At 43.6% G+C, this 27,300-nt stretch overlaps 1 protein-coding gene across 1 annotated transcript in view; it reads right to left on the bottom strand.

The window, feature by feature from the left end:
* MYOM2 (myomesin 2) overlaps window positions 1-27,300 on the bottom strand; it is a 133,345-nt gene that overhangs the window by 64,681 nt on the left and 41,364 nt on the right. The window contains exons 11-17 of the mRNA XM_030555564.1: window positions 25,454-25,595; window positions 20,484-20,683; window positions 18,937-18,990; window positions 11,319-11,446; window positions 3,798-3,981; window positions 1,423-1,597; window positions 874-995 (exon numbers count right to left, since the gene is read on the bottom strand). Of these exons, the coding sequence (XP_030411424.1) occupies window positions 874-995; window positions 1,423-1,597; window positions 3,798-3,981; window positions 11,319-11,446; window positions 18,937-18,990; window positions 20,484-20,683; window positions 25,454-25,595 (1,005 nt within the window). The remainder of the gene's footprint in view (window positions 1-873; window positions 996-1,422; window positions 1,598-3,797; window positions 3,982-11,318; window positions 11,447-18,936; window positions 18,991-20,483; window positions 20,684-25,453; window positions 25,596-27,300) is intronic.

Below are 27,300 nucleotides of genomic sequence, written 5' to 3'. Positions count from 1 at the left end.
ATTGAGGCTTTGCTTGCAGAATGCTAGACGATGTGGATCTTCCCAACTGTATTTTGTATTAAAAGGAAATCTGGGTGTCCATCAAACCTACTGATCCAATTGTGTCAGCCAGTAGCCGATCCAGCACTCTGATCACTTAAGCATTCATTAGCTCTACTAGGAAAGGCCTGATGGAGGAGGAGAGTACTTAATTGCCTAAGCAGACTGGGGGGTTATGAGCTAAAGAGCTAATTATCCCACCTGGTGGAGAGGCTAGTAAAAAGCACCAAAAAGGAGTCCAAGGGAAAAGGCTAACAAAGCTCAGAAGAATGATCTCAGGAGGATAAAAGTTCTCTCTCTTCTGGGAGAATAGGAAAAGCTGTAAATAGACTTGCTGCATATGACTGTGATGGTGGTTTGGTAAGGGTAATAAACAAATAAATAACCCACTAGAAGGCATCTGAGGCTGGCTGTCAGAGACATGAGAGGTGTTTGCCTTGGCTGTTACAGCAATCAAACAATTTTCTGTTGGGTGTAGCCTTGTAGTACCTGAAACTCTTGTTGGTGGACCAGATTGACTAGTAGGCTGATTTGCCCTAAATGAGCATTAGAAATCTGTCACAGGCTAGTTTAGCAACACAAAGCAGCCCGGGAATAGGGGTGAATCTGGTCCTATATTTCTAAAATGTTTTTCATTAAAAAAAGCTTTCTTTTCCTCTTTTACGCTGTCTTTTCCCTGCACAGCAGCCAAATGCATGGTAGTAAACTTCAACACAGATGTTCCATGGCTGAAAAGGGTACTATTATTCTAAATGAGACCATAGGAGTTAGTTGGTATCAAAATTTTAACCCACAAAAGAGATGCAAAGCAGAACTGCACAGAACCACACTTACTGAGGGCTGCCTGTACTGTTATAGCTTCAGATTCTTGAGAATTTTCACTGACTCCCACAGCATTCGCAGCTTTTACACGGAAGATGTAATTCTCTCCAGTTGTCAAACCATGAACCACAAACCTGATTTTTAAAAAAAAGAAATCAAATATTTGTTTTTCACTTTAAATAATCTGTTAAGGCAGATTAATGATTTAATGTTCTATGCCACTTACTACAGGTGGGATAGACATAGATTTCTGATAAAAGGATAGGCTATATTATTAGAGATGGTCAGAAAATGCCTTTTTCATCCACAGGAAAATGTCAGTGAAAACAAAAAATTTTGCTCAACCATCTGAATTTTTTTTCAGCTTTCAAGTTTTTAGTTGCTGCCCCCCCCAAAAAAAAATCATCAAAGATGGACATTTCCCATAAAAACCTCAATTTCCAGAAAATAGACATTTTTCACAGAAAATGTTTTGTTAGAAGGTTTCCAACCAGCTCTGAACAGTATATTAATATGCAGTAGATTTCAAAATATCTGGCTACACAGAGGTATTACCAGTACCTATTATATTTAATAGGTTTGTGATTGCAAGGTTCCCAGTGGTTTGTTCCCGCCACAGAAGTATCAATATAGTAGCCAAATAGATCTTCTTCATGTTTTGGCTTGTCCCACTGTACCACAACTGATGTTTTTGTATTTCTTGTTGCCAGTACACGACCAGGAGCAGATGGGACACCTATGCAAAACAGAAATCATAAAAGGTTCACTATGTTTATAGTAATGGATATATAAACAAGTAGTGACTAATTCAACTAGATACAGCATTGTATACTTTCCAGCATTTAAATCTGACTAGCTAGGACTTTCTCTATTAATTTTGTTATGTGATACATTGGCATGGTTCCTGTATTGTAAGTAATTCATATGCCTGGCTATTCCTATTACATCCTGCAGTGCTTTGTTGATTTTACTTAAATTTATAAAGTAGTCTCACTTAAAGTTTCTTCTCTTTGAAGGAGTCTCTCGGTATGTGAACGAACTCTTGCCCTTACAATGAATACTAGCAGAAGAAATGTTTTAAATGCACCCACTGTAGTAGTATTGAACCTATCAGAAGCAAATGAAACTTCCAAAAGTACAAAGACTACAAAAGCAAAGACAGTAAGAAAAACTACTTTCAAAACAACTGATAAGGCCCTGATTTACAAAAGCATTGCTATTCATTACAGCAATTAAGCACACTCGCGAAGTTAAGCAAGTGCTTAACTGAACTTCATTAAATAGGGATGGATTCCCTGGATATAGATAGACTTAAACCCTGAATGGAGGCCTGAATATCTTTATAGTGAGGTGAAATTCACCTCTGTGCTGAAGGTCTATGCACCAAGTAACTCCCACTTATGGCCTCAAAATATGGTGGATGGATAAGTGGGTGGATGGAGCTTGTGCACAGGAGTAAATTTCACCCAGCAGTGAATAATAGCTCACAAAGCAATATAAGTAAGAGGATCAAGTGACTGTAGCCAGAACTGTAGCAAGCAACACAAAACTAAAGAAAGAAGATGGACACAATTTGTGGTCTGTTAGTATTTAAATACAACTATACCTTACATTTACACAGTACTGCAGCTTGAATGGTAGAAAGGTTAACCTCAAATTCCAGCTCAGGTAATTAAATTCTGCCTACCTAAAATGTTCTTGCAGTTTCAGTTGAAATTGTATCTTTCACTTCCTGTCCCAAACTGTGACTGTGCTATGTTCAGCAGTTCCTAGGTGTGGCTGATTTTTAGGGCGGGGTGAAATAAATCCAGTATTTTTATTGCCTACTTCAAGGGAGTGTTCTGTGATTTAGAGTCAGAGTTTAAGGCCAGAAGGGACCAAAACTGACCTCCTGTACATTACAGTCCACCAACATCACCCAGCATCCAATAGACCCAATAATCAAAATTAGACCATGGTATTACAGCTCACAGAACACTAGATTATTTTGTGCCACAGGCAGAAAATAGAAAGGACCCGAGATACAACAGTGCCTGAGGCACCCATAATGTCAGGGAAACAATTTAAGTATTTTATGTTTATTAAGTAGGTATAAATCAAAGCTGCTGTAGAAGTACAAACACAAAATATTTTTATTTCATCCCAAATTATCTCAAATTACCTTATAGATGGTTAGCTGAATTTTTAAAACCCTGGTTGATATAAGTCAGTATCTATTAGCATTTACTATATTGTGCCATATTAAATAATACAGTTGCTTCTTATTCTTTAGTAAATATATTAAAATACTGTGATATCTGAGTTCCAACTGGTGCTTTCTGTTTGTGACCACTGTTAAACTGAGTACACAACCACACATTTGAACATAAAGTAGGTAACTGCTCCCCTAAATTCCCATTTGCATGTGTAATTGTGGGATCCAAATATATAATTTAGGTGAATTTTGAAAAGTAGCCACTGTGTGTGCAAATGTATCTTCAACTATCAATGAAATGCAGCCACCTGTGAAAAACTGGAATTCTGCACCAGCAACAATCCTCAATAGGGTTATTAGGAATGGAAGAGAAGGCTATTTTATCTAACTGAAACTACAGGGAAATTAAGGTAGCCTATAATTACCTAAGCTGGAGTCTGGCCAGGACATCTAGTCCTACTTTTGTAAAAATTCACATTAATAAGCACTGCTGAAGAACAACCAACTGAAATTAATTTTACATTTTAACACTTCAATTACCCAGCAAAAGGAGATGCAATAGCTATGCAGAATCCCAAATACTACAAAAACGTGGCATGTCGGTTACCCTTGATTCTTGTGAAATTCTTAAAAATACAACTGTTTATACAATTCAATTTGATTATAATGCACACTTTAATTTTTAAAAGTATACTTTATTTGCATTTTTAAAGTATCAGCGGCATTTACTATATTGTCTTACCAATGGTCTCTTGTGCTTGAATTGGTGGTGTTATTTCAGAAGGCTCGCTAATGCCATGCTTGTTTGCTGACAAGACTCGGAAAACATATGATTTTCCTTCTGCAAGATCAAACACTGCATAGCGAGGAGATCTCACTGCAACCTGGGCATTGACCCTTTGCCAGCTTCCACTGCCAACCATAGACTACCAAAAAATAAAGATGATGATTACTTCAGAATTGTTAAAGAAGTGGGCATGTTAGATACGTTCATGAATCTGATGTAAGAAATTAAAACAGAAAATAGTTTTGGAACGGCTCATACTTATACATGCAGTCAAGTATCAGAGGGGTAGCCATGTTAGTCTGGATCTGTAAAAGCAGCAAAGAATCCTGTGGCACCTTATAGACTAACAGACGTTTTGGAGCATGAGCTTTCGTGGGTGAATGTGCATCTGACGAAGTGGGTGTTCACCCATGAAAGCTCATGCTCCAAAACGTCTGTTAGTCTATAAAGTGCCACAGGATTCTTTGCTGCTTTTACTCATACATGCAGTGACTTGAGTTCTGACTGACAGCCTGTCTGTGTCTATCTAAGCTTATATTATGCAGACACTGTGGTATCTGAGTATTTTAATTAAGGACTAGATTGTGCTATTTGCATGCCCAGAGTAGGGGATAGAACATGAGTGCATAGTCCCAGTGGGAGGACTGGGAGGCACTGTGCCTAAAAGAACAGGAGTACTTGTGGTACCTTGGAGACTAACAAACTTATCTGAGCATAAGCTTTCGTGGGCTACAGCCCACTTCGTCGGATGCCTAAAAGAGAAACTTAATTTCTCTTAGGGCCCCCTGTTGCACTGGGGGAAGTAGTGATGTCTTATGGAATGCAACATAAACCCTGCATTGCCAAACAGCTCAGTTGGTTGGGGAGAGGGGGCAGCAAGGGCAAACCTATAGCATCTCAGGTGCAGCCCCTATAATCCCTTGAGCACATAGAGCTCAGCTGCAATGCAAGTAGCCCCAATGCAGAATCTGTAGAAGAGCTGTGGGATTTCTTACTCCCTACCACACCTTTGCACACTCTATAAAATCAAGTCACAACCATACCCTGTGTTCTTTTAGATTTTCACAAAATGACCAAACTAGTTTTGAATAATTCAATAGAATATTAGCTGAGCTCTGTGACAGAGGAAGCAATTTCCTGCAATACCCTGGACAGACCTCTTTGAGTTGAGTTAGATCTTACTATATTAAGTTTATGCATCACTGTGGCCCAGGATAGTGTGAGGAGAGAGAACACAGTCCTCCAGGAACTAAGAACAGTGGAGCGTGATTTGGCAAATTCATTCAGGTTGTAACATCTCCCAAGGGGCACCACAGCTTGGAAAGACTTGCATACACTGATTCAGACTGGATTCTCTAGAGACCAGCAAACAAAGAAATGACACTTTGGATCAATTAACTGGAGTTTAAACTGACTCAGGGTCTTCTTTCTAATCTAGCAAATGGATGGGACCTTCTGTCCACAGGAAAGAGTTTGAAGGTCTCACACTGACCAAAGTCCTTGTTGGAATCAGGGCCAGCTCTACTGTTTTCGCCGCCCCAAGCAGCATGCCGAATTGCCGCCATGGACGGCGGGGGCAGTCCGTGTGACGTTCGGGTGGCACACGCGTTTCCACGGCAGCAGCAATTCGGCAGCAGCTTCTGTCTTCAGCTGGAAGACAGAAGCTGCGCTGCCATGGACAGCTGAACATAGAAGCTGCCGCCGATTGCCGCCATGGATGGCGGGGGCAGTCCGTGTGCCGTTAGGGCGGCACGTGCATTTCAGCAGTGGCAGCAACTCAGCAGCCGCTTCTGTCTTCAGCCAGAAGACAGAAGCTGCGCCTCCGAGGACAGCTGAACATAGAAGCTGCTGACAAATCGCCACCGCTGTGAAAATGTGTATGCAGCCCTAACGGCACACAGACTGCCCCTGCCGTCTGCAGCGGCAATTCGGCGCGCTGCTTGGGGGCAAAAACACATAGACTGCCGCCCCTTGCAGATTGCCGCCCCAAGCACCTGGTTGGAATGCTGGTGCCTGGAGCCAGCCCTGGTTGGAGTTGGGATGATCTTTGGTAGGCTTATTAGCATGCCTGTTGGGTTTTTTTTTTAAATGTTTTCTCTGTAATGCTTTTACCTCAAGAATAAATGTGCTTAGAGAGAGCTGTGTGGTAACTTAACTGTGGGTGATTACACTTTTTATAGCCTCTGAGGAGAAAACCAGAGGAGGTCTGATTAGGCATTCTGTCTTGGCTGGGGAATTCACAGTGTCAGCAGAGACCTATGCAACCAGGAAATACTCTGGTCAGGAGAGAGAAAAATCCATGTCTTTGAACAGAGGGGTGGATGGCTGGGGAGCCAGAAGCCTGAGAGTAGGTGCCCATGGTGGACCATCCAGGGGGGAAACACAGATACAGTTGTCCCCAACAGGGACAAGCTTGACTACTGTCTTTATTGCATATGGGAGAGAGCCCATACAAAGCTCAAGGAAGTAAGCACTCCAAGAACTCGTATCTCCATTCATTTCTTAAAATAAACTGTTGACTCAGAATAAACTGAGTCATAGATTATTTCAGTGGCTTTAGTAGACAGTTTGAGTAAAACTGCCTTAGGACACAAAAAGACAGGTGCATAAATGTGAATTTTTCATGGGATTATATGAACAGAAGATTTAAAAAGAAAAGCCACTTAGATTGTACACTCCTTGAAAGCTAGATAGTCTTTTGTGACTGTTTGAAAAGCACCTTATACAAAATGAGCACTACCACAAATGAATAATAAAAAAGATAAAATACCCAAAATCCATATTTTTAAATCTTTTTAGTGAATACTGTACTTGCACATTGTTCTCTGTAGAAAAAAAAACTTTTTTCTTTAATAAAAAGGTGCAAAATATGGTAAGAACGTTATCATGCTGCATATTTTATATGTTAATATTGAGCCTGGACTTGAAGGAATTTAATTGTGCATGCTTCAATGTGACTGACAAGGCAAAAATCAATGTACCATTTTACATAGTGATAATTTAAAATCCAGATATATTTTATTGAATTTTTTAACTGTTATTCTGCTTTGGATTTAATCTGTCTCAGCATCTCTTGTGTACTTGAGTAGCAGGTATTGCTTTTCCCTATAGTTATACAGCTAGGAGAACCCCACCTGGGTTTTGTGTCCCGTTAGACCTTTAAACATTCTTTTTCACTGTCGATGATGATGATTTTTCTAAATGTTAAAGATAAATTAATTTTAAAACAGATGTCTATGCTATGTAAAGGATAAAGATTCCTATTTGCAATGAATGGATTACTCACATAAGTACGAACTACTCACATGAGTAAGGATTTGCAGGGTTGGACATTCATTTGCATAAAGAAACCTTGTTCTATTTGCTTTTTAGTTCTCAGTCTCGCTTTCCTTTAGTAAGTTTTGTATTTAATGAATTGTTCATTTGTCCTATTGCCTAGTGTCTGTCCATGTATGTTTTTTCTATACTTCTAAAACGTCTTCAGTAAATCTTGTGCATATGAATATTACCACGTGGATATTTAGGGCGAGACTGTGGGTACACTACAGCATAGAGGGGTTATGACTCTTCATATTATTTGAATTTGCATAGTTTACAATCTAAGTATAAGGCAAGAGACAATAGATGTGTACGGACAGACTAATGGGAGATTACACTGAAGCAAAAAGAGACAATATTGGTCAGCACAATAAGCAGTGGTATAAGCGTACCAATGGCCTAAACATTATCAAGTTTTTTGTAAGCTTCACAGCAAAGGAGAGTTTTAAGTAGGGTTTTGAAAGAGGATAATGAATTGGTTTTGCAGCTATTTATGGGTAGAGCCCTGCGTGGATACTAAATTTGTATCCACAACTGATCCCCAAAAATGATCCATGAATTTGCAGAGCTTTATTTATGGGGATCTTTCCCCAAGCATGAGGGACAGCATGGGAGAAAGCATGAAGATGCTTGTTTGACTATTTAGCAAGTGATGAAAGTTAGCATGATGGGTCAATCCAAGGTGAGAGTCGACATCTCAATAGCAAATGAGAGATGATAGATAGGATGGAAATAGGGTGTGAAGGGCATTGCAAATGAAGACAAGCATTTTATGTTTGATGCAATAGAGAAGGAGGAGCCAGTGGGGAGATGGGTACAGAGGCATAACATGGTCAAAGTAATGGGCTCAGAAAATGATCTTTGCGTCAGTGTTCTGAATGGGCTATGAGCAGGGCAAGATAGCATTTTTCAAGGCCAGAGGAAAAAGATATTGTAGTAATTGAGATTCAAAATGAGACCTTGACCTTGAATGAGAGTTTTAGCAGTGTGAATGGACAGCAAAGACTGTATCTTAGAGCTATTATGCAGAAAAATCTGCAAGATTTAGACAGTCTGGATGTGATGACCTAGAGCAGTAGTTCTCAATCATTTTTTACCCAGAGACACCTAAACTTAAATAGACAAATCTGTGGACCCCCAACTCTCCTCTCATTATTTTGTTGTTCACAATTTGTTTCTTTCATGTTACTTTAATAGTTATTGCAAATACTGCTGTAGAGAAATTATTATTTGAACAGATCAACAAAAATACCACAAATTAAAATATTGACAGCTTAACAGATACTAATGATAAATTACAGCATTGCTAGCTGATATATGGGGATATGTGGGGGATGCTGGAGGGGTTTCTGTGTACTGGGAGGATGCTGGAGGGGTGTGTGTTTACAGGGAGGAGGTACCTGGGGGGTGTTGGAGCCTGCAGCCTCACACTCAAGGTGAGGAACAGTGTCGCACTCCCTGTCCCTGCCATGGTGGCAGGGCAGCTGACAAGTCCAGAATTCAGCTCCAGTCTATCAGTCAGCGCCTCCTTGTGGGCCTCTCCCCCTTCGTTGGCCCTGTCACCTCTTCCAGCTGGGTTCTGAGGCCCTGCAAGAGGTGTTTGCCAGCTCTGCTTACCTAGCAGGCTGGGGTGGGAGAGATCTGACAGCTGCAGCTGCAGGGGAGGGACCAGAAGCCACTGCAGAGGAACATTCTGGGGCAGAGCTGGGCCAGTCCCACATGACAGGGCTCAGGGAGAGAGCACCATCTCCACCCCTGACTCATCTCAGTGGGCTCCAGCAGCAGGAAAGGAGAACCAGCCCCATGTAGCAGGGGAAGGGGTTCTCAGCCCCCAAACAGCCGTCCTGCTGCTTCCCCTCTCCCTGCAATTCCTGGACATGCAGTGAGTGTGGCCGCTGGGAGAGCCACTGCCTCTTCACTGCCGGGTGTTCTGGCAAGAGGTGGCCCGAGGCCTTGCCCACCACCAGTGCCCTGTGGGGCAGAGTCAATGGCATCCCCTTTGCATGGGTCCCCTCAGAAGGCATCAATCTGGGGGAGGGGTCATGTGATTCTGCATGCTTCCTCCCACCACACATCACCTCCGGGAGAGACCAATCAGTTTCCAGACCCCCTTCATTATAGTGGTGTATCCCTAAGGGGCTGCAGACCACATGTTGAGAACCACTGACCTAAAGAACTCGAAGTTGAAGATGATGCTTGGGTTACAGGCTTGAGCGACAGGCAGGATGGTGGCATGGTCCACAGTGATTGAGAAAGGAGGTAGTAGGGACATCTTGGAACAGAAACAGGGACAGAATATTAAGAGTTCTGCTGTAGCCATGTTGAGTTTGAGCTGGTGGCTAGATATCCCCAAGGAGATGTCGGAGACAGACTGAGATTTCAGTTTGACAAAAAGAGACAGGTCTGGAGTAGAGAGGTAAATTTGAGAGTGGACAGCATAGAGATGATATCTGAAATTGTGTTTGTGGATGGGATTACCTATAGATAAGGTATAGAGGAAAAAGAGAAGGGAACCAAGGACAGATTCCTGTGAAACCCCACAGAAAGTTAGACGGGAAATGAGGAGGATCCTCCACAGGAGATGTTAAAGGAACAATTAGAGAGGTAGGAAGAGAATCAGGAAAGGATAGAGATACAGAAGCCAAAGGAGGAGAAGATTTCAAGAAGAGGAGCATGGTTGATGTTGTTGAAGGCAGCTGGCAGGTCAAGAAGGATGAGGATGGAGTCCTGGTTCTGAGCTTTATCTAGGAAGAGGTCAGTAGAGGCCTTGGGGAGGATTGTTTCAATGAGTCCAAGGGACAAAATCCAGATTGGACAGAGTCTAGCATGTAATTGGAGAAGAGACACTCCAGACAGTGATTGTAAACAGCATGTTCACTGAGTTTACAGATGAAAGGGAGAAGAGAGATGGAGTAGTAGTTTGAGAGGCAAGTGGGGTCAAGAGTGTGGGCATTTTTTTTTTTTAAATGTGAGAGACCAAAGCATGCATGTATCATGAAGAGAATAAGCCAGAGCAGAGTGAAAATTTAACGAGTTGAGTAAGACAAGGGATGAGACTGGGCACAAGAGATATCAGGAAATGGGTTGGGATGGGATCACTGGAGCAAGTGGAGGAGTTAGGGGAGGACAGCATATGATAAATTTATATGCCAATGACAGGGAAGAGGGAGGCAAGAGTTGGAGGAGAAGGGAAGGCAGGTCACATATTGTTTTCTCAGTTTTCACCAATGAGATCCTATGTGGAGACAGACGTGGAATCAGGAGGAGGGCAGGGTGTGGGGAGTGAGGCAAAGGTGGTGAACTATGGCTAGGATTTTTGACATTAGATTCAGTTAAAGTTGGAGAAGGAGAGCTGCTTTGTTAGGAAGATGGCAGAACTGAAGGAGGAGAGACTGAATTTGTAGTGGAGGAAGACAACCTGGTCATGGGATTTCCACCGGAGATGCTTCGCAGTGAGACAATAGGAGCAAAAGGAGCAGATGTTGGGGGTGATCTTCCTTTGTTTACCAGCACAGGCCATTTGTATCATGGGTAACAGAGCAGGAAGGAGAGCAACCACCACCAGGTAACAAAACCTCCTCCTGCTCTGGTGGACAGGGAGTGAGCATGCAGGAATGGGGAGTGGGTGGAACTTTGGCTTCTCTCCCACTTCAACATACAGGCTAGCACAGTTCAGCCACTGCAGAAGTAAGTTGCACCAGGAAATGGGCTGACACAGCTTATTTCCTCTACAGAGAAAAGGGGAACCGGGGACCAAACTGTGAGCCACAATTCAATCTCTGCTCTGCTGCTGGGGAAGGGAAGCTATGTGCTGCCCCTTAATAAGAGCAGATTGCACAATGCCAGTCCAGCCTTGAGGGAGGAGAAGGGTAAGGTGCTGCTCTCTATTAAATTGCTACAATACATTGTAGTTTTGTTCTCATTTTTCATAGCAGTAACAAAATAGCACAGAGGCAATTTTTCATGGCTCTTGAACTTCAACACCCATTAGATCACATAATAACATATTCTATTGTCAATGCCTTCTCTAAAGACCCACCATCAAGTCCTGCGAGACCTCAGTGAGTGCTAGTTTTATTATTCATTTTGTGGCTCCAAAAAGAATTTGAATTAAATTGTAAACAGCTTACAGCTCAATACAACTATACAGTACAGTACCTTCTCAATGAAATACATTAATGGCTCTTTGCCACGGGGAACAGGTGGCTCCCAGCTGAGTACAACATATGTTTTGCTGGTTTCTGAAGCATGTACATTGGTGGGAGGTCCTGGAATCTGAACATCGCCTGGAGAAGTAATAAACTTAGTCAGTGTTAAACCACAGATTAACCCCAGGTTAGCATTTATGCTACAGCTCATCTTTCCAAACTCAAGTCTATTAAAAGAACAGGCCTACTTGTGGCACCTTAGATACTAACAAATTTATTTGATACAGACTAACACGGCTGTGACTCTGAATCAAGTCTATTAAGGGCTATAGTATCAGCTTTACAGTTTCATAGTTTGTGTCATTTCTATTTTGAGGCATTAAGCATGTGAATTACAAGCGGGGTATTTATTTTCACAACCAAAGTAAAATACTCAATAGCACATAGATAGAAAATTTTCATTTGTCTCTCACGATTTTTCCTTGATCACATTTCAATTACTTTAATCTGCTGTGCCAAATGCCTTGGCAAAACCTACTCACTGTATGCATATAAGAGAGATGTTTGATCAAACTGATGAGTCCAAGAGTTACTACAGAAAAACTGAACTAGAAGGAGGATTAACTCAAAAGACTGGAGCATTTAAACACAAAAGGAGCTTAGTGTAAAGTGGTCAGGAACAAAAGTGTTCATGATATCTCCTACACTATGGGTGACATGACCAGCCAAAATAATTTAGAGCAGCCATACAGGCTCAGAATCAGAGGAGTGCAAATGCATTGCACAGCCACCTTGTTCCTATCTTCACAGGCTATTATGCCTTGTGGAGATCAACTGGAGTGCAGCAGTGGTCTAGCCTCACCCTTTTCCATTGCCATACCAAGGGCTGCAAGGATAGTGGCATAGAGCCAGTATAGCTCTGTGCCAACCTGAGGAAATCCTGAATTGGCCAGTTAGAGCAGCTTTAGGGCCACTCTATGTCACTGTAGAGATACAAACGGGCTATGGAGTTACACACTGATGTAATGAGGAGCAGGATTAAAGACTATCAACGTCACCCGCAATCATATTTGTCTGGCTCTGAATAAGATATCAACAGGCAAAAAGTTCAGAAATGGTAATTCAATAGATATCCATGCCCATCCTGTTCTCCTGACTTAAAACGTGCAGTGTGATGTGGCTTTTGTTTGTGGTTTTAAGGTAATTTTGTCATTTTCTTTTTCTAAGTGCAAGCACAGTGCACAGATAAATTCTTAGAATTTGAAATTTAAAAAAAAAAAAAAGGAGAGAAAGAAAACATCTCTTCCAGAGAACAATATTAGTCATGAAAATGAATCTTTAGGTGATTCTAAGCAATGTCACTAGATCTGTGAGCCAGCCTGCTATGTAGATGAAGCTATTTTATCTTTTATGATACTTTTGATCAAAATCAGAAGCTTTGAAGTTTGCATCTAACAATTGACATCATTTATTGTTGTTCATAATGCATTTTTATTTGTTTGAACCTCTGCAAATGGGACTTGCATTCTTTGGATAAACACATTGATCTGTTGAGTTTAAAACACATGCTGAAGTATTGTAAATAAAATTATTTTAAGCCCTAAAAGATTTATTTTCAGCAGATTGAATCGTATTGAGCCAAGAAGCTCCCATGAACGTCAGTAGAATTCACATAGCGAAATCTCCACAGTGTAAATATTCACCCCTTAGAATTCCAAAGCTGACATCATATGTAATGTAACAACCCCTCCTTACAGCTTGCAAGATCATCTGACATTGGTAGTAAGATAAATTATGTGAACTAAGAAGGCAACATTTTTAAAGCTAGCCTCCAATTTTGCAGATTTAAGTAATTAGTTTATAATTAATAGCATTGAGATATCTATATTCCTGGCTAGTATCCACAAGTCAGGTATTTAGAAATCTAAATACTCTTCCTGGTGCCTGCAAAATTCAAAATACAAAGCCCTGAGCCTGATTCACTTCTCATGTGGATGTAAATTGAAGTCACTTGAGTTGCACCAGTGTAAAACCAGTATAAGTGAGGAGAGCTTGTGTAACAGTTATGGCTGTAAATTAATCGCAGTTAACTCAAGTGATTAACATAAAACTGTCTGTTACAGCTGTCCCCCTGCTGCATTCCTTTTTCCCCCTCTCCTTTCTGTTTGTCCTCGGTTTGGGGGGCGCTGCCCAGAAATGCAAGACCTGAAGTGGCCAGCTAATTAAGCATATGAGTCATACTTGTGGCTCAGAACATGCCCAGGCATACCTATGCTTACCTGCAGCCTTTCCCTGCCTTCTCCCCTCCCCTGTATCAAGAGGAGCCAATCAAAAGTACTGGTGGGAAACTGCCTGAGTTTGCCTTTAAAGCCAGACATTTTCTGATCAGACCTCGGAGAAGGTCCTTGCTTTGCCACCTGGTCTGATCAGCTAGGGGTCTTTGGGGGGCCCTCTCCCCACTCTCATTTGTTTTTTAGTGTACCCCCGTGTCATAAACAGATAGCTAAGGGTTAATGTCTCTTTCACCTGGAAAGAAGTAACCTGAAACACCTGACCAGAGGACCAATCAGGAAACAAGACTTTTTAAAATCTGGGTGGAGGGAAGTTTGTGTCTGAGTCCTTTGTCTTGTATCTGTCCCTCTTGGCTATGGGAAGGATTTCTCTATTTCCTGCTTTCTAATCTTCTGTTTCCCAGTTGTAAGTACAAAAAGATAGGTTTGTTTTTTTGTAGTTACATGTGTGTAGTTGCTGGAGTGCTTTGAATTGTATTCTTTTTGAATAAGGCTGTTTATTCATATTTCTTTTAAGCAGTTGACCCTGTATTTGTCATCTTAATACAGAGAGACCATTTTTTATGTATTTTTCTTTCTTTTTACATAAAGCTTTCTTTTTAAGACCTGTTGGAGTTTTTCTTTAGTGGGGAACTCCAGGGAATTGAGTCTGTGCTCACCAGGGAATTGGTGGGAGGAAGAAGTCAGGGGGAAATCTGTGTGTGTTAGATTTACTAGCCTGACTTTGCATTCCCTCTGGGTGAGGGGGGAAGAGAGATTAGCTCTCGGTACTTCTGTTTTCCAAGGCTGGAAACAGGGAGGGTGGAATCCCTCTGTTTAGATTCACGGAGCTTGCTTTTGTGTATCTCTCCAGGAACACCTGGAGGGGGGAAGGGAAAAGGTTTATTTCCCTTTGTTGTGAGACTCAAGGGATTTGGGCCTTGGGGTCCCCAGGGAAGGTTTGGGGAGACCAGAGTGTCCCAAAACACTCTAATTTTTTCGGTGGTGCAGCTTTACCAGGTCCAAGCTGGTAACTAAGCTTGGAGGTTTTCATGCTAACCCCCATATTTTGGACGCTAAGGTCCAAATCTGGGACTAGGTTATGACACCCCGTTTTTAAACTCCCCTCCCACAAACAACGAATTTGTGCCTGGAGATCTCCTGATTATTGTAAGTGAATCGAGTCCTCTCTCCATCCTCCGATGCTACTGCTGTTCCTGCCTCTGTGCTTGCTGCTGTCCTGGGGATTGGTAAGAACTCCCTCTTGCAGACTCCCCCTGTCCTAGCTGCTGGCTTTGTTTCCCCAGCAGACAGACCCAAGCTAACTCCTTGGTCTGTATCTGTAATCTGTTTCTTGCTCCGCAGCGCCTTTGCTGCTAAAAATAAGCCTGTGCCACTGTTAAGCTGTGCCTTCCTGGACTGTATCCTGGGCCGCCGGCTTGCAGCCGCCCCACTGCTGCAGCCACCACCTCCCGCTCCCGATCAAAGAATCGGCATAGTGTAAGGTGCACCTATTAGAATCAGGTTCTTAGTCTAGATAAGTTGTAATTTCATTTTGCATAGCTGTGGTTAAGTTAGGTTTAAAGAATTGTTTGTATTGTGCTCTGTAAGTTAGGTTTAAAAAAGAATAGTTGCATTATGTTCTGTTACTTGCTAATTTGTGTAGTCTTGGTTAGGTTAGATCATAAATAAGATTTGGCATGTTCTGTAAAATTGTAGTTAAGTTTGTCTTCCCGCTGCCCTAACCCCCCCCAAGCTTGCCCGTGTCTCCCCCCGAGTTCCCCAGTCACTCGTGGCAGTCTCTCTGCTTTTAAACTTGCAGCCTGTCTGCTCTCTGTGTCTCCCTGAGTTTAAATCTCCCTCTGCAGTGCCTCTGCCTTTGGTCTCTGCTCCACCACGTGCTCCTCTTCCCCCATCCCCCAACCTCATTCTTCTACCACTGCCTTTCTCTCTCTCTCTCTTTTAATCCCTTCCCCAACGTGTTCACCCCACTTCTACTGCTGCCAAACCTCAATTATATTACTGAAGTCTAGCATAAAACCCCATTGGTTACCCTTTTTCTCTCTGACACACCTCACATTTTACATTTACACCACTGTGACACATTTTTACCTAGAGTTGTTGGTTATTTAACACATTTTACCCATAACTGTTAGTTGGTTATATGCTGCTGTGACACACCCTTTACACAGAAATTGTTAGCTACCTGTTACATTTATACTTCAGTGTTAATTGGTTACCAACTGTATTGTACCTCACTGTATTTTACCCCACTATTGAAACCCCCTATATTATTTACTAAAAGAAACCCCTCCCCAATTGTCTACCTTAACAAACTCCATACCCCTCACTATTGAATTTTCCCTGTTTTTGCATTTCCTTAATAAAGTTTATTTTGCACCCCACCAGTGCAGTAGTTGTCCCCCAAGGTACCCTACCTGCTGGCAGGGTCAAAAACAAATTAACTAGATAAAAAAAACAGTTGCAATTAATCACAGTTTAATTGTACTGTTAAACAATAATAGAATATCAATTTAAATTTATTATAAATATTTTTGGAAATTTTTCTACATTTTCTATATTGATTTACAAAATGTACAGTGCTCACTTTATATTTATTTTTATTACAAATAGTTGCACTGTAAAAAACAAAAGAAATAGTATTTTTAAATTCTCCCATTATAAATACTGTAGTGCAATCACTTTATCATGAAAGTTGAACTTACAAATGTAGAATTATGTACAAAAAAACTGTATTAAAAAATAAAAAAGTAAAACTTTAGAGCCTACAAGTCCAATCAGTCCTACTTCTTGTTCAGCCAATTGCTCAGACAAACAAGTTTGTTTACATTTGCAGGCAATAATGCTGACAACTTATTGTTTACAATGTCACCTAAAAGTGAGAACAGGAGTTCACATGGCACTGTCATAGCTTGTGTTGCAAGATACTTATGTGCCACATGTGCTAAAGATTCATATATCCCTTCATGCTTCAACCACCATTCCAGAGGACATATGTCCATGCTGATGACGGCTTCTGCTCAGTAACAATTCAAAATAGTACAGACCAATGCATGTTCATTTTCATCATCTGAGTCAGATGCCACCAGCAGAAAATTCATTTTCTTTTTTGGTGGTTTGGGTTCTATAGTTTCTGCATCAGCGTGTTGCTTTTTTAAGACATCTGAAAGCATGCTCCACACCTCCTTCCTCTCAGATTTTAGAAGGCACTTCAGATTCTTAAACGTTGGGTAGAGTGCTGTATCTATCCTTAGAAATCTCACATTGGTTTTGTCAAATCTGCAGTGAAAGTGTTCTTAAAATGAACAACATGTGCTGGGTCATCATCTGAGACTGCTTCAACATGAAATATATGGCAGAATGCAGGTAAAACAGAGCAGGAGGCATACAACTCTCCCAAAGGAGTTCAGTCACAAATTTAATTAATGCATTATTCTTTTAATAAGCGTCATCAGCATGGAAGCATGTCCTCTGGAAGCATGAAGGGGCATACAAATGTTTAGCATATCTGGCACGTAAATACCTTACAATGTTGGTTACAAAAGTGCCATGAGAACACCTGTTCTCACCCTCAGATGACATTGTAAATAAGAAGCAGGCAGCATTATCTCCTGTAAATGTAAAGAAACGCATTTGTCGTAGTGGTTGGCTGAACAAGAAGTAGGACTGAGTGGACTTGTAGGCTCTAAAGTTTTACATTGTTTTGTTTTTCAGTGCAGTTATGTAACACAAATGTAGATTTTTTTTAAGTTGCACTTTCATGATAAAGAGATTGCACTATAGTACTTGTATGAGGTGAATTGAAAAATACTATTTATTGTCTTTATCATTTTTACAGTATAAATACTTGTAATCAAAAATAATATAAAGTGAGTACTGTACACTTTGTATTCTGTGTTGTAATTAAAATCAATATATTTGAAAATGTAGAAAAACATCAAATGTTTAATAACTTTCAATTGGGATTCTATTGTTTAACAATGTGATTAAAACTGTGATTAATCATGATTTTTTAAGCATGATTAATTTTGAGTTAATCCCAAGAGTTAATTGCGATTAACCAAGAGCCCTATTGAAACTGTGAAAAAAAAATTGAAAAATATTTATAAATTTAAATTAGTATTCTAGTATTAACAGTGCAATTAAAATTGCTACTAATTGTGATTTTTTTAACCATTTGACAGTCTAGTAATACTGTCATTTCATTAGTAACAAACATTGTCAGAATCAAGAACCTTAAAATTTTCCATTCTGCAGTTCAGAATGCCTATGAACAAAGGCATCTCAAATCTCTCAGCCAGCTTCTCCATTCCATTACATCAGTTTTACATGGGTATAAACTCCACTATGTCCAGGGGTGGCTCCAGGCCCCAGCATGCCAAGTGCGTGCTTGGGGCGGCATGCCTCGGAGGGCACTCTGCCGATCGTCGGGAGGGCGGCAGGCAGGGTGGCTTCGGTGGCATGCCTGCGGAGGGTCCTCTGGTCCCGCAGCTCCAGTGGACTTTCCGCAGGCATGCCTGCGGAGGATCCGTTGGTCCCGTGGTTCCACAGAAGCTGCGGGATCAGCGGACCCTCTGCAGGCATGCCTGTTGGAGGTCCACCAGAGCTGCGGGACTGGCGACCAGCAGAGCGCCCCCCGCGGCATGACACCATGCTTGGAGAGGCGAAATGTCTAGAGCCGCCCCTGCTATGTCATAGTATCAGTGCAGTTGCACCACTTTTATACTGGTGTGAGAGCGATTAATTAGACCCTTTTATCTTCAATAGTACTTAGCTATCCTAGTTAGCATTTGTATCTTGCTAGGCAAAATAAGCCCCATAAATACTCTACCAGAATAAAATTGCAGGTAGAAGGCATCTAGGACCTCATCCTGAGAATTACTGAGAATCTCTAACTCTTACAGGTATTACTGACTGTGGCAAACCCTTAGCACTTCTCAGGAAAAGTATATCTTCCATTAAAAATGGCAAACACAATGTTTACTAGAGCTTCAAACTTTGACCAAAAAGCCACACTTGGCTCATAGCATAGGGATGAGAAACAAATTGGCAACAATCAAACATGAGATTCAGCTGTTTAATCTCAGATTGTGACTATTGAAAGAAAGAAGAAGAAATACTTAATGAAAATGGCACAATCAAAAGCATGAATCTATCCCACCTCTCAGACTTTTGCCTGTGTTGATATTCTCTTAAGCATGCAAGCCTGAATATCTGCATTTATTTAATTTTATTAAGAGTTGGCTCACTAGGTGGATTTTTTTTCAAGCTCTCATGTTTCTAATTATAATCTTAAATTCCTTGGATATAAACAGATGAAATGGTAACGCTACATACCTTCAAGGTCATCCTGACATATTACAATTTCTCTGCCTCCATCCACATGAATAGCTGTAGACCAAAACATTCATTTACAGTTAGTTCTCTGTGCAATAAAGTGTATTTACAGATAAACACTTGTGTAGTGTCTGCTATCTCAACTCTGGTATTACAGCTTTGTACATATGGATTCTCATTCATTGTTACACACTGATTCTGCCACCTTTACTCTCACTGACTAGTACTCACTCACAAACAAGAAGAGACCATTTAAAGATTAATTGAAAAACAAGAATCATATTCTTAATTGATGGAATCAGTTCTGTGACACAGTGGCAATGTGTGTTATCAACTGGACTTTTGAGGACTGGACCTGAATGTGTGTGAGTAAATTAACTGAGGACGACAACATGTTACAAGGAACAAGTGAACTTTTAGTCTTCATAGTGGGTGAAATTCATCCCTGGACAGAAGACCAGCACAAAACAGAGCTTGAGTAGGGTGTCACAAATTCATAGCCTTTGTGCTGACCAGGGCTGGCTCCACACACCAGCATTCCAAGCAGGTGTTCTATGTTCAGCTGTCCATGGCAGCACATAGCTTCTGTCTTCTGGCTGAAGACAGAAGCTGCCGCCAAATTGCCATTGCCATGGAAATGCATGTGCCACCCTAATGGCACATGGACTGCCCCCGCAGTCCACGGTGGCAATTTGGCTCGCTGCTTGGGGCAGCAAAAATAATAGAGCCGGCCCTGGTGCTGACCCTTTGTATAGTGTTAAATTTCAGTCAAAGTGAATGTTCATCTAACTGCTCTCCAGCAGGTACCATAGCCTATACCTTGAGCAGCACTGATAGTGTTCCCTTACAGACCAGAATATCAGGGGTGCCCAGCATGTGATAGAAGAGCAATATGCAGCCAATGGCTGGCCTCTGCCTGTAACAACTGGATGTTAAAAAATAGAGGATAGATTGTAGGATTTTACTACTAGTGAATTCAAACAACAAGCAAATTCCATTCAGCTAACACAGACATATAGAGTAATATTTTTAAAAGTGACTTTGGTCCTGATTTTTAAAGGCATTTAGGCATTGCTCCACTCAGCATCACAGCACCTTTGAAAATGAGACATAGGGCCAGATTTTGAAAGCTATTTAGGCACCTAAATACCTTCCCAAACCTGGCCTTTATGTGTTACAACATAAAGCAGAACAATATCTAAATACCTTTCAAAAGCTGGCCTTTATTTGCTTTTGAAAATTTTACTTGTTACGGCTTTAAACATTTCTTTTACATTTAAAAATTGTGCAACTATATGTAAATGAATTGGCACTCTTGAGGCTCTTGGTAGGTTGCCAATGTGGACCTTGCTGTCACAGTGGGATTGTCTTCATTATAATTAGCAAGTGGAGGAGCTCTGGGAAAGAATGGAAGCTGAAAAGCAGATCCAAAATGAAGAAGTTGGCACTGCCCATTTGGTTACCCACCAAATAAACCAGAAAATAAAACCTCTTTCAAAAATTATAGTGTAAATGTGGAACAGCTTTTTAGTTGTTGCATTACCTACTTTGTAATCTGTCCAGGTCAACAGGATCAAGAGCTGCAACTGCTTCAGAGACTCTAGACGGCCTGCTAATACCCGACTTGTTCACTGCTCTTACACGGAATATGTAAGACTTTCCCTCAAACAGTCCGGTTACAGGGTATTTGCAGATTTTTACTGGAGCATCATTGCACTGGACCCAGTTTTCAGTACCCACTTCACATCTAGGAGTAAGAAAAGGAGATCATATATCAGGATGCCAAAATGAGTATGTGCAATTAGTATTGTTCCTATTAACAGAGAGCCAAATCCACAGCTGATTTAAATCAGTGTAGCTCCATTGACTTCCATGGAGCAACCTCGATTGATGCCAGCTGGCTATATGACCCATAATACTTTATTACTGAGAGAAAATTTGTTGTGTTATATCAACAGGAATACTAGATTATATACATTCACCTATGGTCTACGCACCATGTAAAGCCTTATTTTGAGTGGTTAAAAGGAACTTAAATGGTCCATAGACATTGTAGAGCCCTCAGAGTGGTGAATCTCACCCTAGTGAATGCCATTTTAAAAACAACATTTACCCAGAAGTCTGGGAGATAGGACATAACTAGAGTGTATCAGATACAACAATGTAGCAACAGTGGGTAAATTGTTATTTTTAATATAGAATACTTTATATACTGAAATTATAGCAGTAATATCTGTGCGTATAGTACATTGCTCATTTTAAATGTGAAGGATGAGATGCTGGGCTTTGACTACAGCTGAGGAGCATTCATTGCAGGTCAGGAGGAGTGCAAAGGTGGCCTTGGATTCCCCTAATCCTGACCTGCCTGCCCTGTGCAGGACTGCCAACATAATTTAGAGCAGATTTCAGGAGCAAAAGGGCTATTATGTTGGCTTAAACTTCCAGCTGAGTAGTTCCCTAGTTTGGATGAATCACTGTCTGGAAAACACAAAAGACGGTTATTCACCTTTGTAACTGTTGTTCTTCGAGATGTGTTGCTCATCTCCATTCCAGTTAGGTGTGCGCGCCGCGCATGCACGTTCGTCGGAAACTTTTTACCCTGGCAACTCCAGTGGGCCAGCAGGTCGCCCCCTAGAGTGGCGCTGCCATGGCGCTTGATATATACCCCTGCTGGCCCACCCGCTCCTCAGTTCCTTCTTGCCGGCTACTCCGACAGTGGGGAAGGAGGTCGGGTGTGGAATGGATATGAGCAACACATCTTGAAGAACAACAGTTACAAAGGTGAGTAACCGTCTTTTCTTCTTTGAGTGATTGCTCATATCCATTCCAGTTACGTGAATCCCAAGCCTTACATAGGCGGTGGGGTCGGAGTGAGAAGTCGCGGCATGGAGCACTGCAGAGCCGAAGGCCGCGTCCTCTCTGGACTGCTGGACCAGGGCGTAGTGGGAAGCAAAGGTGTGGACCGATGATCAGGTCGCTGCCCGACAGATCTCTTGGATGGGCACGCGGGCGAGGAAAGCCAGGGACGACGCCTGCGCCCTGGTAGAGTGCGCAGTCACACGGCCCATAGGGACGTGAGCCAAGTCATAGCAGGTCCTGATACAGGACGTTACCCACGAGGATAACCTCTGCAAGGAAATGGGAAGCCCCTTAATTCGGTCCGCTACTGCCACGAAAAGCTGGGGGGATTTGCGGAACGGTTTGGTTCTGTCCACATAAAACGCGAGAGCCTGACGGACATCAAGCGAGTGGAGTTGTTGCTCCCTGCGTGATGAATGAGCCTTCGGGAAAAAGACGGGGAGGAAGATCTCCTGGTTGACGTGAAAGGCTGAGACCACCTTGGGGAGAAAGGCAGGGTGCAGTCTCAGCTGTACCTTATCTTTATGGAAGACCATATACGGGGGATCTACCGTGAGGGCCCGGAGTTCCGACACCCGTCTAGCTGAGGTGATGGTCGCTAGAAAGGCAGTCTTCCAGGAAAGATAGAGCAGGGAACAAGTCACTAACGGCTCAAAAGGAGGCCCCATGAGACGAGCCAGAATCAGGTTGAGATCCCAGGTAGGGGCAGGGGGTCGGACGTTGGGGTAAAGACGTTCTGGTCCCTTCAGGAATCTAGTCACCGTCAGGTGAGAGAAAACCGAGCAGCCATCCCCACCCGGATGAAAGGTGGAGATAGCCGCCAGGTGAACACGAAGGGACGATATCGCCAGGCCCTGTTGCTTGAGGGACCAGATGTAGTCCAAAATATTGGCGACAGAAACCTCCATAGGGAGGAAACCCCTCTCTGTGCACCAACACGAGAAACGCTTCCACTTGGCCGAGTACGTCGCTCTGGTGGAAGGCTTCCTGCTGCCCAGGAGTACTTCACGTACCGGGATAGAGCAGCGTAATTCGGATCTGGTCAGCCACAAGGTGCAGTGATTGGAGGTCCGGGTGACAGAGTCTGCCATGGTCTTGGGTGATCAGGTCCGGGTGAAGGGGCAGGGGGACTGGGTTGGCTATGGCCAGGTCCAGCAATATGGGGTACCAATGTTGCCTGGGCCACGCTGGAGCTATCATAATCACGCGGGCCCTGTCCCTGCGCACCTTCAGAAGGACCTTGTGGACCAGTGGGAACAGAGGGAACGCGTAGAACAAGTGGGTCGTCCACGGGATAAGGAAGGCGTCCACTACCGACCCGGGTTCCCGGCCCTGAAAAGAGCAGAACGCCTGGCATTTCCTGTTCCCCCTGGACGCGAAGAGGTCCACGTGGAGACAACCCCACCTCTGGAAGAGTGAGAGGGCGACGTCCGGGCGAAGGGACCACTCTTGTGAGAGGAAGGATCTGCTCAGGCGGTCCGCCAACGTGTTCTGTACTCAGGGGAGGAAGGAAGCCATGAGGTGAATGGAGTGGGCTATACAAAATTCCCAGAGCCGCATCGCCTCCTAACATAGGGGTGAGGATCTCGTGCCGCCCTGCTTGTTGATATAGTACATGGTCGTCGTGTTGTAGGTGAACACCGCAACACAACGACCTCCAAGCTGATGGGAGAACACTTGACAAGCAAGACGGACCGCTCTCAACTCCTGTATGTTGATGTGGAGATCCACTTCCTAAGGGGACCACAGGCCCTGTGTCCTCAGGGTTCCCAGGTGGGCCCCCCAGCCCAGTTCTGAGGCATCCGTTGTTAGGGACACCGAGGGTTGGGGCGGATGAAACGGGAGCCCTGCACACACAACAGACTGGTCTAGCCATCACTGGAGGGAATCCAATACCCCCTGGGGGATAGTGACAACTGTGTCCAGCAAATGTCTGGTCGGCCAGTACTGTGCGATGAGCCAAGATTGGAGGGGCCTCATGCGGAGCCGTGCATAACCTGTCACAAATGTGCAGGCCGCCATGTGGCCTAAGAGGGTTAGGCATGTCCTTATAGAGGTCAGGGGGGCCGCCTGCAAGCGCTGAATGATGGCCGACAGCGACTGGAACCTGGGCAACGGCAGAAGGGCTTGGCTAAGGTGGAGTCCAGAACGGCCCCGATAAACTCTATCCTCTGCGTGGGGAGCAGAGTGAACTTGTCCACGTTGATAATGAGGCCCAAGGTAGTAAAGAGGCCACTGATCCTGTGGGCGTGGTTGCGGATCTGCAGTTCTCATGTGCCCCGAATCAGCCAATCGTCGAGGTAAGGGTACACGTGAATGCGACTGCGCCGAAGATATGCGACGAAGACAGCCATGCATTTGGTGAATACCCTCGGGGCTGTGGGAGGCCAAACGGGAGGACCGCAAATTGGTAATGATGGCAGTCGACCACGAACCGAAGGAAACGTCTGTGTTGTGGCAATATGGCGATATGAAAGTAAGCGTCCTGCATGTCGAGGGCGGCGTACCAGTCTCCAGGATCCAGAGATGGGATAATGGTCCCCAGGGATACCATGCGGAACTTCAACTTCACCATATGTTTGTTGAGTTCCTGCAGGTCGAGGATAGGTCTGAGGCCTCCCTTGGCCTTGGGGATCAGGAAGTAGCGGGAATAAAACCCCTTGCCCTTCTCGTTCTCCGGAACCGCCTCTATGGCTCCTTTGTCGAGGAGCGTCTGCACCTCCTGGCAGAGGAATTGCTCGTGAGAGGGGTCCCTGAAGAGGGACGAGGGTGGGGGGCGGGAGGGAGGGAAAGACGTAAACTGCAGACGGTATCCCATCTGCACAGTGCGTAAGACCCAGCGGTCGGATGTTATTTGGGTCCACGCCTGGAGGAAAAATGAAAGGTGGTTGGAAAACGGGGGGGAAGGATCCGTGGGGGAAACTGGTACCACGCCCTCAGGCGCACCTTCAAAACGAAGGTTTGGGCCCAGGCGGGGATTTGGAGGAGCTCTGGTTCTGCCCCCCTTGGTTGCCTGACTGTCTGCGCCTGCCATTCCTGCCACAGCGCCTATTGAGGTCCTGCCACTGGCGGAACTGGGGGTACGGCCGGCGCTGCTGCTGTTGTTGCGGCCGGGTCTGTCTTCTCCGAGAACTGTAAAACAAAAGAGAGCTAGGGACGTGGAGGACAGCAATGCCGTGCTCCACAGTTCCAACGACCGACACGACGGTAAGAAGGAACTGAGAAGCGGGTGGGCCGGCAGGGGTATATATCAAGCGCCATGGCGGCGCCACTCTAGGGGGCAACCTGCCGGCCCACTGGAGTTGCTAGGGTAAAAAGTTTCCTACGAACGTGCACACGCGGCGCGCACACGTAACTGGAATGGATATGAGCAATCACTCGAATAAAGTACCAGTTTAAGATAACATGAAGGAAAAAGGGGCAGGGCTGGAGCACTGCTTCACTCAATGCTCCCCAGCAACTGGAACAACTCCTTGAAGGCTGCTCCAGCAGGGTGCAAATTAGAATGGCCCTAAGGCTGCTCTAACTTGTTCCAGGAACTACAGTGGCCCCAAATAAACTCAGTAATGAGGTGCAGAGCATAAAAATAGTGAATTTTTTCAGTATATACAGTTTGATACACAAAAAAACAAATCCACAAATGCACATGCGCACACACCTGTCAACAAAATATCCTATGACAGGACTCTCACTGGCTGTATTTGGTGGTTTCCAGGTTACAATGACATAATCTCTGTTAGCATCATAGCATTTAACATCCATTGGGGCCCCGGGTGCTCCAGCAATTAATGCATCAGCATCTAGATCAGAAAAAAAATCAAATCAGAGTTGACTACAATACTTCTCAGGTTCGGAGAGTGACTATGTTGCTATAGCACAACAAAGATGAATTACACAGATTGCTCAAACCATCTATTACTCCTGTTTTATGCCAGTGAGACTCCAATGATTTCCATGAGGTTACACTGGAGTAACAGTGGTGAAGCAAGCCCAGTGAGGTCTATCTATAGGTTTAGAAACCTGGGTGCAAATTTTGGAGGGTAGAAATGGATATTAGGCACCAAATTCTCACTGACTTTCAAGAAGAGTTGAACAACTAATTTCCCTTTGTGCTTCTGAAAATCTCACCCTTCAGAAAGAAGGATTTCCATCACCCCTTGGTCAGAGAGAGGCACTCACTGAAGATCATGTGGTCAGGAAAAAGGCATTTCCTAAGGCTACTTGGTGTGTGAGCATTTGCTACATTTCTAAGGTTACTTCCTAATTCAAATCTTGAGTTACAGACACTGATAAGTAATTAATGTTTCTTAGCTGAGACACCTATATGTGGCCTGATCCCAAAAAATGTTCAGCACCCACAACTCCTAATGAAGCCTGTTAACAGGTAGAGTTTTCACCCTGCTAGAAAAGGCATATACACATATTGGATAAATTCCAAACTTCCTCTTTCCTGGCTTTGTCTCTGTTGTTGACAGAAACAACCACCACTCAACAGAAACCTCAGTCTAAGCTTCTTCCGAAGTCTTGATTGTTCCTAAGACTTTCTCTGCATATTCTCAGAGACATACCACACCTCAAGAAACGTTCTCCTGCTGAAGTATTTATGCTGTATCTTTATGTAGGATTCTAGCACCTGAGTTTAGGGTGACTCAGAGAAGTCCTGTATCTCTGTCCACAATTTACCACCCTATTGCAATGACAATGGTGTTGAGAGGTAGATGCTCAGGTCCAGGCCCCAGTATGATCCCACCCTTTGAAATTTCAGAACTATGGGCCTGATTGAACCCTTATGTTATATACCTGGAGGTTGCCCTCTACCTTCAGATCATGGCCACATGAAAAGGGGGTGGAGGGCCAGGTACCACCTTGGAAGTTTGTCTACCCTTGGAATGGATCTCATGGAGGGCTCTCCACAAATCTTGGGACCTGTGAGTGGGAAGGGGTCAAAGTGCAAGTGTAGAAAGGATATGCTTGTTATTCACCTACCTGCACAATGGAGATTCCCCAAGAAAGTTAATATGCTTTCCATGACCTTTTCCCCTTTCAGGTGGGATTCTCCTTCCAAGAGAGTGGACTAGGAACAAGGAAGCCCTAGTAGCCTGGCTCCAGTGAGAGCAGGGAGTGTGGCTGCCAGGGACAGATGATATATCTATACTACATTTTAAAACCCATGGGGGTGAGTCTCAGAGGCTGGGTCTACACACTCAGGCTCACGTGAGTCATGCTATAGCATTAAAAATAGCTGTGTGAATATGCAGGTACAGGCTAGAGCTTGGTCTCTGAAACACACCCACTCCCTGGCCTCAGAGTCTGAGCCTGAAAGTCTACACAGCTGTTTTCAGTGCTGTAGTGAGACCCTGAGTTTGTAGAGTCAGGCTCTGAGACTCACTGCCATTGATAGGGGAGTGTTAAAATGCAGTGTAGCCATACAGCCAATGCAGTTTGTGCACTAGCCACATAGGAAATGATGGACACCCAGCCACCACCCATATCCACCCACACACA

This window comes from Gopherus evgoodei, chromosome 3 (genome assembly GCF_007399415.2).
Source record: "Gopherus evgoodei ecotype Sinaloan lineage chromosome 3, rGopEvg1_v1.p, whole genome shotgun sequence".
NCBI lineage: Eukaryota > Metazoa > Chordata > Testudines > Testudinidae > Gopherus > Gopherus evgoodei.
Note: the sequence above shows the minus strand (reverse complement) of the source record. Positions and strands in the feature narration are given on the sequence as shown.